Consider the following 15,920-nt stretch of genomic DNA (forward strand, 5'->3'; position numbering starts at 1 on the left):
CAAACGGTTCATAAAGATGAGGGTGGGAGAAATAGAGGTGTTAATGGGCAATGAGGTTAAGAGGAAAATTAACATGTAAGTCAATGGGAAAATGAGAGTGTCCCAGAAGCAACATATATACACTACTTACACCTACTAATGAAAATCGATATTTAATATTATAAGACACACACACACACACACACACACACACACACACACACACACACACACACACACTTCGAGGATCATTTAATGATATGATTCGAACTGAGACTAGAAAGAGTCCTCTGTCAAAGACCAAAATTTCTTCGCCTCGATGAATCCGCCACTGAGGTTGGGTTTTCTTCTGGCCCTTCTTCTGAGAATGAGTTCTCTTCTGGCTTCTGTCTGACAGAAAGTCGAGAGCTCGTCAGTGCAGAAAAAATTGACCAGACTTGCCTTGTTTTCTCCGAGGGAAAAAAAACCTCTCCCAATTCCCAATTTTCTGATTCCTGCTTTCCACCATTCTTCTAATTCGTTTGCCTTTCTCTCCCACACGCTTTCCCCATATTCCTTCTTTGATCGAGTTATCTTGGTATCTGCCGAAGACAATGTCAACCCTGGTACATATTTCAGAGAACTGTCCAACCACATGCTTTTGAAAGTTATCACACCAGTCACCAAATGCATTTGCTTCCGAACGATTGGCAAGGATCTGCACTATTTCCATGCCATCCAATATGCAGCTTGTAGCATCAATGCGTCATGTCTTGCTTCAGTATTTTGCCCAGAGTATGATGAAGAGACTCCTTGGTACCAAAAGTGTGGGTATAGCCAGTGTTTGTTTGCCTCGATCTACTTGGTGTAGAAGCCGGGATTTGAGAAAATGGCATCTCAAATGGCGGCCGTTTTTAAATCTATTTCAAATGGCCATGTATATAAAAGGGAATTTTGAAATCCAAAATGGCCGCCACACGAGCAAATTATTAGCTGTAAATTGGTCCAATTACGATCAGTAACAAATATTCTTTCAAATAGGTATCTGTTTCCAAATTCTACTACAAAAGTTTAGTAAAAAAAAAATTTCACTAGCTGTCTCCAGCCTATTTGTGTGGTTTTATAGTACGTATTTTATAGATGTACTCATATTCTAATTGTACATACTTTATAGAGGTACTCACATTCTAATTGTAATGCACATACTTTATCGACGTACTCACATTGTAATTGTACATACTTTATAGACATACTCACATTGTAAATGTACATAATTTATAGATGTACTCACATTCGAATTGCACATACTTTATAGATGTACTCACATTCTAATTGTACATAATTTATAGATGTACTCACATTCTAATTGTACATAATTTATAGATGTACTAGCGTTCTAACTGAACATACTTTATAGACGTACTCACATTCTAATTGTACATAATTTATAGACGTACTCACATTCTAATGGCACATAATTTATAGACATACTCACATTCTAATTGTACATAATTTATAGACGTACTCACATTCTAATTGTACATAATTTATAGACGTACTCACATTCTAATTGTACATAATTTATAGACGTACTCACATTCTAATGGCACATAATTTATAGACGTACTCACATTCTAATTGTACATAATTTATAGACGCACTCACATTCTAATTGTACATACTTGATAGACATACTCACCGTCTAATTGTACAAAAAAGAGAACGTGTACTACTGGCTACCACTAGGTGGCGGTTGTGGCCTACATTAGCACATTCTCTGTGGACAACAAACAGACAGGCAAACATCCATACGGTCCCAAATGAAATATAGTACCCTCTCCTCTGGCGAGGGTAATAATTCACAAAGTTTAACCAACATAATAGTTGTTCTGCATAAAGTACCCTCAGAAACAGGAGTAAGGTTGAAAATCCCTCAATAAAGGATGGATGGTACATCCAATACAACTTAAAAATATATCTCACCAGTCGAAAACGATGACGCAGCTGAGATTGCCCATCAAGTAAAACTTGGCTCAGCATCTCCAGTTTTTCAGAACACTAATCCATTACACAAAAAAAAATCTACATTCCAGAAAAGGGAATTGTGATGAGGATGGCCATGTATATCTGTCTCCAACAGAAAATGTCAATGACAACGGATACAATTAGCTGGATGCACCTTTAGATATGAGAAGTGCGGAATTGTTTTATTAATCAACACTGGCAATGGCCCTGAAAAACAACTTAAAGTTTGGGTTTTTGGGGTTTTACATTGTTTGTGTAACTTGTTCTTACCACCAACAGAGGCAGCTCACCTTTAGCTGCAGCTCGTGTCTCAACAAGTTTCCTTCCTTCCGCTGTTGCTTTATCACAGCTAACATTTGTACTCCATCCTTTGGGCATGCTTCAAACTGAGGAAACCACCACAAAACCATTAAACGAATCCAGTGTAAATAACGCACAGGAAGCAGATACAGTCACGTGAAAAAGTAAGTACACCCCATGTAAAGTTTTGACTTTTTCAACATATTTCAACATACAGCTATTTGATCTTCATTTCAGCAATATTGATAGATAAAGGTGATATAATATAACAAATATCATGAAACATTTACATTTTGTAGTCCATTGTATAATTTAAATAAACATCAATGCAAATTTCGCATGTGGAAAAAGTAAGTACACCCCTACATTTATCACTACTTCAAATACCTAAAATTAGAATCAGGTGCACCAGCTCAGGTGCAAATGATTAGAACATCGTCAGAGAGGATCTTGGAGGAACCTGTCTTATTTAAACCTCAGACATTTAGTTTGGTTTGCTCTTTGTTGTTGAAGTGTGCGGCGTCACCCTGCCTCGATCGAAAGAGCTCTCTGAGGCCTTCAGAAAGAAGGTTATAGATGCCTACGAGTCTGGGAAGGGATTTAAAAAGATCTCCAAACAATTTGAAATCAATCATTCGACTGTCCGGAAGATCATCTACAAGTGGAGAAGATTCCAAACAACTGCCAACTTGTTCAGGCCAGGCCGCCCCAGCAAGTTCAGCCCGAGAGCAGACCGCAAGATGCTGAAAGAAGTCTCTAAGAACCCCAGAATGTCATCATGGGACCTACAGGTAGCTCTTGCCACTGTTGATGTCAAAGTGCACGAGTCTACCATTAGAAAGAGGCTGCACAAATTTGATCTACATGGGAGGTGTGCCAGGAGCAAACCTTTGCTGTCCAGAAAGAACATCAGGGCAAAACTAAAGTTTGCCAATGAACACCGAGGCAAAGACCAGCACTTCTGGAACAATGTGCTCTGGACAGATGAGTCAAAGGTCGAGCTATTTGGCCACAGTACCAGAAGACATGTTTTGGCGAAAACCAAAGACAGCATTTGACCACACGAACCTGATACCAACTGTAAAGCATGGTGGTGGAAATATTATGGTTTGGGGCAGCTTTGCTGCATCAGGGCCTGGGCAGCTCACCATCATATAATCCACTATGAATTCTTCATTATACCAGAGGGTGCTTGAGGATAATGTGAGGCCATCTGTCGGTAAGTTGAAGCTCAACCGAAGGTGGACCTTGCAACATGACAATGACCCAAAACATACCAGTAAATCCACCAAGGAATGGCTGAAAAGAAAGAAATGCAGGGTTCTGGAATGGCCAAGTCAAAGCCCGGATCAAAATTCCAACGAGATGTTGTGGGGGGATTTGAAACAAACTGTGCATGCAAGAAACCTCTCAAACATCGCACAGCTGAAAGAATTCTGCATGGAGGAGTGGGCAGAAATTTCTCCCAGTCGATGTCAGAGGCTGGTAGACAGTTATAAGAAACGCCTACTTGAGGTTGTTTCTGCCAAAGGGGGCAATGCCACCTATTAGAGCCAAGGGTGTACTTACTTTTTCCACATGCGAAATTTGCATTTATGTTTATTTAAATTATACAATGGACTACAAAATGTAAATGTTTCATGATATTTGTTATGTTATATCACCTTTATCTTTCAATATTGTGAAATGAAGATCAAATAGCTGTATGTTGAAATATGTTGAAAAAGTCAAAACTTTACATGGGGTGTACTTACTTTTTCACGTGTCTGTACAAATGGATCAAACAATACAATTAGCATGTTCATGTTGCTTTAGACAAGGAAAAGGGAAAGATAATTTTTTTCTGGAAATGTCTTATTTTTTGGGGGAAGGGCGGAGGGGGAGAGGATTCACAAATTATACTAACTAGTGAGGTACCTGTGCTACGCACGGTGGGGAGGCCAGAAGCAAACAGACAATGCAGAAAAGGCGAATGCTAAAGCATGAAACCAAAAATTCCACATTCCTGTAGCACCTTCAGTCACATATCAGACATGGACAGCAAGTTCGTGAAGGACTTCCATGAAAAACGTACCCGTTGGCAAACAAACGGGTACGTTTGTTCCATACGCAGTCATTGGCGAATCTGCATATGGCGATCCGCGAATTCACGTTTAGAAAGTAGAAACCATCATGGCATTTCGTCATTCACTTGAACTCGATATCTCTTTTTTCATTCCAAACAGCATAACTCCAATCACAAATTAAATAACATTAATATAAAAAATAAAGTTTTAACAACATTCGTCACATAAACAAATATTTGAATCCTGATGTGAAGTTCCGTAATCCGTATGGTTGGGGGAATACAATAACGAATTCAAAATCGTAATTGTATTCACTGAATTCCAATCATCAATTGATACTTTAACAAAACGATTAACACGATTAACGTTTAACGATTTAACATTACGATTGAATGACGGTTGTATTTGGATATTATCAAACCCCCACATTGCCATCATCTGTCCACTTGCGCATTCGCGGCAGGTTCATAATTGTCATCAAAATCTAAATAGTGTTTGTAGAATTTCAATAAAAGCCACATCACTGTTCATATCGGTAAATATTATTTCATCGTGTTTGGAAAAACTGAAAAATTGGAAAAATGGAAAACTTGGAAAAACAATATAGCCTATTTTACTCCCAGGGGTCCCAGGAATACCCACCCAAAATATCGTTGCGATCGGTTCAGCCGTTTTTGCGGTACCTTCGAACGGACAGACGGACATTTGGTGAATTATTGTAAGATTTTTATTATTATTACAGCGAATTGGGCTCCCAGAAGGCAGGACGTGGCAGCCCCCACAGCAATTACTTGGAAATTCACTGGTGTTGCATTTACTCATAAACAGCATGTTTCATGACACTATGTGTAGTGAAAAAAAATGAACAATGATCTGATTATGTGTGCATGTATTTATGTCTGTATGTATATATGTAAATATATATGTATATATTAGTGCTGAGCGATAATCGTGCTTTCGATTTACTCTCGCGATAACGATAAATCCATATTTGTTATCGCCATAGGTGCTGCGCATGCGCATTCGGTGGAACCTTATAGCCACATATTGAAGGTGTATTGACTAATTTGAGTGCTTTGTGTGTTTAGTTTCTCTCAAAACAAGAAAACATCTACCCGTATTAAATGCAGCTGTATAAAATAAAGCAGGTGATATAATATGGAATGTAAATTCTCCACTTTAATATTGTTGTTCTTTAATTGCCACTATTATTGGCGCTGAGGAAGCGCCTTTAGCGATTGACTTCCAGCCAGTGTAACGCTAATTCCTGTCACAGGAATTCTGAGATCATATAAGTGGGCGTGGCAGTTCCTGATTGGTTCGTGTTGGGGAACGCCTTCTCGCTGCCGACGTGACGTAAATTCGCGCACGCGCACTGGTGATTGGCGCTGAGGAAGCGCCTCTAGCGAATGACTTCCAGCCAGTGTAACGCTAATTCCTGTCACAGGAATTCTGAGATCATATAAGTGGGCGTGGCAGTTCCTGATTGGTTCGTGTTGGGGAACGCCTTCTCGCTGCCGACGTGACGTAAATTCGCGCACGCGCACTGGTGAAGCTTACTCGATCTTACTCGATCCCATATTACATGTACTTTCATTGCATACAAATTATACTTCCTCCTAGAAATTCCATGCCCGAACCTCAGCGCAATCCAAGAGGATTCACTTGTTGTATCTGGAGGGGTCAGCCGGGGGAAGCTTGGCCCAAGTCATTCACGAACCGGATGTCGAGGCCTGACATTCACCTAGTTAGTTCGCCTAGCCATGGTGCCGCCATACTCGCCTTCTCTTTGCGAAGGACACTGTGGGATCGTTAACGTCCACCGACCCATGCTGGCAGATGGGACCCCCAGTTTAACGTCCATCGGAGGGACGGCACACACACTGATGAAACACCACGTCTGCGAAACACCAAACTGACAGTTTGTAGCTGGGTGCTTGAGGATAATGTGAGGCCATCTGTCGGAAAGTTGAAGCTCAACCGAAGGTGGACCTTGCAACATGACAATGACCCTAAACATACCAGTAAATCCAACAAGGAATGGCTGAAAATAAAGAAATGGAGGGTTCTGGAATGGCCAAGTCAAAGCCCGGATCTAAATCCCATCGAGATGTTGTGGGGGGATTTGAAACGAGCTGTGCATGCAAGAAACCCCTCAAACATCACACAGCTGAAATAATTCTACATGGAGGAGTGGCAAAAATTTCTCCCAGTCGATGTCAGAGACTGGTAGACAGTTATAACTTATAAGAAACGCCTACTTGAGGTTGTTTCTGCCAAAGGGGGAATACCACCTATTAGAGCCAAGGATGTACTTACTTTTTCCACATGCGAAATTTGCATTTATGTTTATTTAAATTATATAATGGATTACAAAATGTAAATGTTTCATGATATTTGTTACATTATATCACCTTTATCTATCAATATTGTTGAAATGAAGATCAAATAGCTGTATGTTGAAATATGTTGAAAAAGTCAAAACTTTACATGGGTGTACTTACTTTTTCACGTGACTGTATATATATATATATATATGTATATATATATATATATATATATATATATATATACATGTGTGCGCGACTGTGTATGTGTATATTTATGTATGCACAGTACTAGAATATAAGACCCGTCACTTCGTTGACGGTAATACAAATCTTTGTGTGCAGTAATTGCAAAAAAAAGAAGAAATAAGTAGTTACATTCAAAGTAGACCGCCCCCATGCCAAATAAATAAATAACATCCTCCAGAGCGGCATTGTCAGGGAGTCTTCAGCGCCCGGCGATACCGCCATGCAGGACATAAAGACTGTATTTGGAGGGTGAGGTGTACAATAATTGATTGATTAATTGCGTAATTAAAATCAATAAATAATAAACGTAAAATAATTTCTCAATCAATTGGCTAATTAATAGCATACCACAACCACCAGCGTTTCACCCGAAGCTGAAACTTAATTAAATAAGTCATTAATCGGAAAAATAAATAAATAAATATTTCATTAATCAGTAAATAATAAATCGATTAAATTATTAATGAATAAATCAAAAATATCGTTTATAGCCACACCACTTGGTCATTGTCATGTCCAAATATCAGCTTTCTCACTCAAAAGGTGCCTGAGATAATGGCCAGAAGAGAAAGGAAATGTATAAGTACTTAATTAATCACTATTTATTAAATAACTCATCAATTAATTGATTAATCAAAAAACAAAAAATAGCATTTTTGACAAAGAACTTCCTCACTATTTTGCCGAATTTTCAGCTTCCTAGCTCAAAGGATCGCCCAGAGAAACAAACAAACAAGAAAGCAAGAAAACAACTAGAGTGAAAACTGAGTACTCCCTTTCAGCGTGCGTCATTGTCGGGCCCCCTTCGGTGCCCGGCAATGACGCTATGCAGCGCCTGGAGATGGCATAGGAAAGGAGCGGTGTACAAAAACAAACAAGAAACTGGAGTGAAAACTGAGTACTCCCTTTTAGCGCGCGTCATCGCCGGGCCCCCTTTGGTGCCCGACAATGACATCGTGCAGCGCCTCGAGATGGAATAGGAAAGGAGTGGTGTATAACAGATTTTGTTCATGAGAAAAATTAAAATTAGGCAGTGTATAGATATCAGTCTAGCTATACATTCAGTGAGCGAGAAGGGAGATATTGTTAATGGGATATTCATCACCGCCTTTTAGGCAATATACAACAACACGTGCACCGATAGGAAAATGGAAATAAAAATAATTTCTCACCCTCCCCCTCTTCTTTCTTTTGATCAAATTGTCTGGGGTACATATTAGGGACAGGCAATGGAAGCAAAAAAATCTGGTCTCCTCGTCTCTGCCTTTGCGTAAATGTGTAAAAATGTGATTTTTCATTTCCTCAGAATAGCTGTGACGGCTAACCTATAGAGCAAAAACAAAGAAGGATTCCTGGGAGATCCTGCCCTCCGTACAAGGATAACCAGCGTCGCAAGTTGGCATTTTCTGGTTCACCACGTGTGCCCATATACCCCACCACTTATCTAAATATAGCTGGATCACTGGTTTGCTGAAGAAACTGAAGTCACCGGCCACCATCTTGGGACTCACCACAACAAGAAAAAGCCCTATAAAAATAAAAACTCGCAGTTTATTTAAAAACCTGCTTATCTGATGTTTTCCCACAATGGAACTTTTGATCGGTAGAGAGTCCCAATATGGCGGCCGCGTGGCCTCATCAGTAAACACAATCAGCTGGTAGTTCCTCCATTTTATAGAGCTCAGTGGCCCATACACGAACTTACCTTCCTTTTTCTCTTTTTCTTTTTTTTGCATCATAAACATTCCCAGGAATTCCCTGAATCCAACGTTGTTAGTTTCATTGAAATCCGTTAATCCGTTCTCAAGTTATAACACGACTGACAGACAGACAGAGACATGTCTCCTTTTATAATACAGATTTGAGGACTGCCTCTGAATTTGTGAAATTTTCCGCTTGCAACAAACAAAAGAACAACAGGGTGGATGTTTATGACAGAGCTAATCCTTAAAAACGTTCAGGTTTAATATGCAAACATGCAAAGCAACATAAGATGTGGAATGATGCAAAAGTTGCATGGCATATGTATATCGATAAAATGACCACATACATGGGCGTAATTTCTGGCTAAGAGTCTTAGATATTAGAGGTTTTATGAAGAGCCTCGGGATCACAATCACAACAAATACTTACAGAAGTATAAATAAGATGCGATTAACTAGTTTGGGCTCTGGGAATTGTAAGGAGTAAATAAGACAGGGTAAAATGGAGCAAGACCCCCTTCTGTCCCTTCCAATATATGCAAACATCCTGCTCGGCCCTTTTGGTCAGTAAACTGAACATTTTTCATTTGAAATTCCCGATTACACGTCAGCGAGAGAGGCCTCCGATGTTGTCATTCTGGAAGGTGAACGTGTAACCACAGCGAAGGAGATTATGTGGGTGCGGCAAGGGGGGACTCTTCCACGATAGGGGTTACGCGGGGGCAGCAAACGGAACTTTTGCCCCACCTTCCACGATAGGGGTTACGCGGGGGCAGCAAACGGAACTTTTGCCCCACCTTCCACGATAGGGGTTACGCGGGGGCAGCAAACGGAACTTTTGCCCCACCTTCCACGATAGGGGGCATCTATCTCCACCTTAACATACTGTACATTGTTTCTGTAACTTGTTGTTCTTCTTGTAACTTGAGCCTTGAACAGACAGGCAGGTTTTTATGAAATATTTTTGGCCCAAGTGACTTTTATGAATAAAGAAATAAATTTCCTTCTAAAAGTCAAGGTTTGAGTAAGACAACCATGTGAATGTATGGCTTTGCGTACCTCGTGCAAGGCCTTGTCATACTGGCGGCGACTCTCACCCAGACGGTCCTTGGCACTATCGAGTTGCAGCTCTCCCTTACGTAGCAAGCGCAGTTGCTGCGCATTCCTGAACTTTTCCTGTACCAAGAGTGATCGCTGGTTTTGTTGCTCTCGTTGTACCTGCTCCAGCTGCAGTTCAATGGCTGCCCTGCAATCATCAGTCATCATGGTACAATATGTGTTATCCCCCGCATGAGATAAATCACCCCGAGTCCCCAACCAACAACCTGCACATCTCAGCATTAATATCTGCATCGGTGTTGGCTCTTTTGCTCCAAGGCAATCTGTCCGAGTTTTAGATTTGGTGCATGAAGAGGGGTGGGAAGGAAGGGTGGGCACAGATTTGTTTCAAGATGTCCCACTCTTATAATTGTTTAATTATGTTTTTGATATCCCCCAAAAATTCTGGAATGTGTCTATGCAGCTTTCTCGGCCCATGGAGGAGTTTAGCCATAATTTACAGGACCTTCAGAAAGTATTCACACCCCTTTAGTCTTTTTCACTTTTTGTTGTGTTTCAGCCTGAATTAAAAATGGATTGAATTTTTAAAAATTGGCCATCCTATTGGTCCATGGCATCCCATCCACCTCAAAGGCATCGGCTCAAAGAAAAGGAAATTAAAATATTTTCTATGATTCCGGACTTTTTAAATGAAATAAAATAATGCTATGAACTCTTTCTATACGTCTTCCATTGGATGGTCATATGACCAAAGGCGAACCTCAGTGAAGACAGCTCTCCTCCATGATGAACTAGATTTGTTACCCACTAAAAATTCCATTCACCCCTCTGCTCTAACTCACCTGTCGGCCTGTAGGGCTGCACACTTCTCTGTGGCAGACTGAGTTTTGTAGGTGAGCATCAATTTTTTCTGTTCTAACTCCATGAGAAGAGTGCACTGTTGATCAATGTCTCCCGAGATCTGTTGCCTCTCTTGTTTGACATTCATCTGTCGTGTTGCGGCATGCTGCAGCTCGGCCTGCACTCTGTGCTCTTGTTCCATCAGCTTGCTTTGGTGACCTGTGAGCGTCCTGCATCAACAATCAACGGGAATCACTACAATACAATTCACAACAAAAAACAACATTTAGTATTCAAAAACAATGTAATGAAGCACAAGACTAACGGTCTGAACCCATAAAATAATGTCGAGGGTGGATCGGGCACACTTCTCCAGGAAATGAATGTTGTAAAACAGCATGGAATCTGATCATTGTTACAAAAAACGAGGTCTACATATTATAAATGTTCAATTTTTACCTCCACCACCAAAGGTGGGCGGAGGTTTTTTTTCCACACCTATCTGTTTATCTCTGAACAGGATATCTCAAAAAGTTAAGGATGGATTCGGACGAATGTTGGTGGACCAGTTGGGCGTTTGACAAGGAAGAATTGATTCGATTTTGGTGAAGATCCCAATACGGACATACAGTGCATTCAGAAAGTATTCAGACCCCTTCACTTTTTTCACATTTTGTTATGTTGCAGCCTTATGCTGAAATCGTTTAAATTCATTTTTTCCCTCATCAATCTACACTCAATACCCCATAATGACAAAGAGAAAACGGGATTTTAGAAAGTTTTGCAAATTTATTAAAAAGAAAAAACTGAAATATCACATTGACATAAGTATTCATACCCTTTACGATGACACCTGAAATTTAGCTCAGGTGCCTCCCATGTCTCTTGATCATCTTGGAGATGTTTCTACACATCTACACAGAAGCCTCTCCTCAGTGAAAGACACATGAAAGCCCGCTTGGAGTTTGCAAAAAAGCACCTTAAGGACTCTCAGACTGTGAGAAACAAGATTTTGTGGGCTTTCATGTGTCTCACTGAGGAGAGGCTTCCGTCTGGCCACTCTGCCATAAAGCCCGGATCGGTGGAGTGTTGCAGTGATGGTTGTCCTTCTGGAAGTTTCTCCCATCTCCACACAGGATCTCTGGAGCTCAGCCAGAGTGACCATCGGGTTCTTGGTCACCTCTATTACCAAGGCCCTTCTCCCCCGATTGCTCAGTTTGGCCGGGCGACCCCAGCTCTAGGAAGAGTCCTGGTTGTTCCAAACTTCTTCCATTTAAGAATTATGGAGGCCACTGTGCTCTTGGGAACCTTCAATGCAGCAGAATTTTTTTTGTAGGCTTCCCCAGATCTGTGCCTCGACACAATCCTCTCTCTGAGCTCTGCAGGCAGTTCCTTCGACCTCATGGCTTGGTTTTGCTCTGATATGCATTGTCGGCTGTGAGACCTTATATAGACAGGTGTGTGCCTTTCCAAATCATGTCCAATCAATTGAATTTACCACAGGTGGACTCCAATCAAGGTGTAGAAACATCTCAAAGATGATCAAGAGAAATGGGAGGCACCTGAGCTAAATTTCAAGTGTCATAGCAAAGGGTATGAATATTTATGTAAATGTGATATTTCAGTTTTTTCTTTTTAATAAATTTGCAAAACTTTCTAAAATCCTGTTTTCTCTTTGTCATTTTGGGGTATTGAGTGTAGATTGATGAGGGAAAAAATGAATTTAAACGATTTCAGCAAAAGGCTGCAACATAACAAAATGTGAAAAAAGTGAAGGGGTCTGAATACTTTCTGAATGCACTGGAGATATGAGAATTATTTAATTCTTAAAGTGATTCTTCACCATTGAGAGATCGGACGTAAAGCGATAAATAACATGATATTTAAAAAAGTTATGGACGAGTTATGACTAAACTGGGTGGACGAGTTGGTTCGGTGACAAGAGCAAGCCGATTAGACTTTGGTTCAGGTCCGAATCAAGATCCGGCCTATCAATGGGATACAAAACATAAACCGTTCAGCCTGGCGGAGGTATTCGCTCTACCAAGTACCATTCTAGTTAAACGCTGTATTTGTCTTGTATCCAATGGTTTCCCCACTTGGCTTTATCAGTTAATGTTTGGTAGAAATTCACATGATCAAAAGCGAAACTGCCAATGGGGCTAGTTGGAACGCTTAACTTGAGGCAGGTTGGACCAGGACCATGTTCCAACTAACCCCATCATGTTCCAACTAACCCCATCATGTTCCAACTAACCCCATCATGTTCCAACTAACCCCAGCATGTTCCAACTAACCCCGTCATGTTCCAACTAACCCCACCATGTTCCAACTAACCCCACCATGTTCCAACTAACCCCACCATGTTCCAACTAACCCCACCATGTTCCAACTAACCCCGTCATGTTCCAACTAACCCCGTCATGTTCCAACTAACCCCGTCATGTTCCAACTAATCCCGTCATGTTCCAACTAACCCCGTAATGTTCCAACTAACCCCGTCATGTTCCAACTAACCCCGTCATCTTCCAACTAACCCCAGCATGTCCCAACTAACCCCATCATGTTCCAACTAACCCCATCATGTTCCAACTAACCCTGTGGTGAAATTGTACCAAAGTTGAACCCAGGTTTGGTGCTCCCTTAAACCGCTGGGCGGTGTCTATAAGACCTCGGACGTCCGCGACTCGAGGCCACTCCTGCGACATCATTATACAATGCCATGTAGAATTGAATGGTACGTACCCGCCTATATTCTAGGTTTGCTTGCATTGACTGATATATTCAATCTTTCTCATATGATGCCTAGATCCTGACATGTATGTTGCTTGATGTACTTTACAGGATGATGTACAGATCTGATTGAGATTAAACCATACATATGGAACACGTTGTGAATCTGGTTGATTTCCACAACACTTAATCTCAATCATGATCTTCGGGAATGGTGGGACACGAGTCTGGCGATGGCCGGATGAACGCTGATCTCAGACGAGCGTTTCCCGACATTCTCCATGCTCCTGCGCGGCCCACCTCGGAGAAGAATGACCAGCTGAGAGCCCATCGAGCCAGCTCCAGCCACGGAGCTCCGACGACTCTCGCTGCCGGTCTACCTCGACGGGACCGGAAGCGCAAGCATTTTGCGGAACCGCGCCGTCAAAGCGCGAACTGCTCTCCTGGGGCCCGGACGCCGGAGCAGGCGTGACGGACTCCGGCAAGGCGCCTGCTGAAGGAGGCCACTGGGAAATGTCCTGGGCCGCAACCCTGTCGGAACGACGGACCCGCTTGGCGCCGAAGGTACGAGTCTAGCCTCGGTTGCTCGAAACGCTAACGGTTCCGTCCGAGAGAATCATCCTAGATTTGCGTGCCTCGGCCCGAGATGAGATTCCCACGCGAGTGATCACGACTCCCATGTCGGCCATGCCTCCACACGGCCGGCACACTCCGACCACTCGCTACTCGGTGGAATCGCCTCCTCCGCGCGGGCCGGCACACTCCGACCACTCGCTGCTCGGTGGAATCGCCTCCTCCGCGCGGGCCGGCACACTCCGACCACTCGCTGCTCGGTGGAATCGCCTCCTCCGCGTGGGCCGGCACACTCTGACCACTCGCTGCTCGGTGGAATCGCCTCCTCCGCGCGGGCCGGCACACTCCGACCACTCGCTACTCGGTGGAATCGCCTCCTCCGCGCGGGCCGGCACACTCCGACCACTCGCTGCTCGGTGGAATCGCCTCCTCCGCGCGGATCGCGCACTGCTCGTAGGGATCACGCCATGCCTCACACGGCCGGCTCACCCTGACCACTCGCTGCTCGGTGGAACCACCTCCTCCGCGCGAATCACGCACTGCTCGTCGGAATCACGCCGTGCCTCACACGGCCGGCTCACTCTGGCTGCTCGTTGGAATCACCTCCTCCACGCGAATCCCTCGCTGCTCGGTGGAACCACCTCCTCCGCGCGAATCGCGCACTGCTCGTCGGAATCACGCTGTGCCTCACACAGCCGGCTCACTCCGGCTGCTCGGTGGAATCACCTCCTCCGCGCGAATCGTGCACTGCACCCATCGCGTGCAATACTCTGGGAGGCCGACGATTCCGATCGCTGCTCGGAATCACCTCCTCGCCGCGAAGCCGCACGTTGCTCCCTTCGCGGGCCCTACTCGGCGAGGCCGGCGATTCCTATCGCTGCTCGCCGGAATCACCTCCTCACGCACGAATCACGCGCTGCACCATCGCTGGATGGCATCCTCACTAGGCACGACGCGCCAGTCGCGCGTGCCGCATCTTCACTGGATGGACCCCTTCTTCACGCGAAGCGCATGCGATTCCCCTCGCTGGCACTATTCTGTGGCCCCATTGCTGCTGGTCGGAATCCCACCTACGCATGGCTTCTCAGCGAGGCCGGCGAACACCGCTGCCCGGACTCGCCTCAACGCGTGAGGCTCGTTTGGCTCCACTCGGGGACTCGCCGAGCATGGTCTTCCTAAACTTTCATCTTCTTCCACTGTCATAACCTTAATAAACAATCTTAAAAGGGTTCTAAGGGGTTCACGGCACTCGGGGATTTGTGAAATGTGATTTGTGAAATGTGATTTGTGTTGGCGTGATGTATCATATCATGCTAGATACCGTTGATAACTACCGCACTGCTGCCGCTATTTCCCGCTTCAACCCCGGACAAACCCTGCCCGAAAGCCATCGAACGAGACGCTACTTCAGGCCGTGCAAATTATTGCGGCCCAGCGTGCTCGCCCTCTCGTCTCAGCGTGCCACGCTGGCTCGACAGGCCGAGGACGACTTTTGGTTTCGCCAACGAACCGCACGCGCCCGAACCAATTGATGACGTCACCGACTAATCACGCGTTTGCTCTACGGCGTCATTAACGTAATTGCGTGCTTCACGCGATCTCATCATCGGGGATTCGTTTACATTTCCATGTACCTTGGTAAACTACGTACCAAATGTCCTTTACGTAAACGACGTAAACTATGTAACGCGGCGCTACCTCAAGGTCGCGCGCCCGCGCCGTTTAGGGAGTACACGGTGACCTCGTGAAATGGTGACATTGAGCGTCGCGCCCGACTCCCTTGTCTCCTGCGCAAGTAACGGGGGCACCGTACTGCCTGCTCGCCCTTGACTCTGGGCTTGTTGTTTATCGGACAGAGCTCTTGGCTCGTATCCACGCACATTTCGAGACTGCGAGACGCCTCGTCTGATTCCATTTTCCCTCTGCCCCAGACTGACTGTGACTCAGACTGACCCAGACTGTGAAGGTCGTCTGACTTCGGTATGCAGCGCGCCGCTGCAACCTCGGTGGGGGGGGGGGGGGTGGGATCCCAGGAGGTTGGGCAATCCATCCGCGATCCGGATGCCGCGATCCGGATGCCGTTCGGT

General features: G+C 44.0%; 1 protein-coding gene across 1 annotated transcript in view; it reads right to left on the bottom strand.

The window, feature by feature from the left end:
• Positions 1-1,723: 1,723 nt before the first annotated feature.
• LOC137425729 (coiled-coil domain-containing protein 146-like) overlaps positions 1,724-15,920 on the bottom strand; it is a 39,901-nt gene continuing 25,704 nt past the window's right edge. The window contains exons 5-9 of the mRNA XM_068114463.2: positions 10,530-10,757; positions 9,688-9,874; positions 2,274-2,369; positions 1,942-2,016; positions 1,724-1,735 (exon numbers count right to left, since the gene is read on the bottom strand). Coding sequence (XP_067970564.2) covers positions 1,724-1,735; positions 1,942-2,016; positions 2,274-2,369; positions 9,688-9,874; positions 10,530-10,757 — 598 coding nt within the window. The remainder of the gene's footprint in view (positions 1,736-1,941; positions 2,017-2,273; positions 2,370-9,687; positions 9,875-10,529; positions 10,758-15,920) is intronic.

The sequence above is a fragment of the Myxine glutinosa genome, chromosome 4, assembly GCF_964187855.1.
Source record: "Myxine glutinosa chromosome 4, kmMyxGlut1.1, whole genome shotgun sequence".
NCBI lineage: Eukaryota > Metazoa > Chordata > Myxini > Myxiniformes > Myxinidae > Myxine > Myxine glutinosa.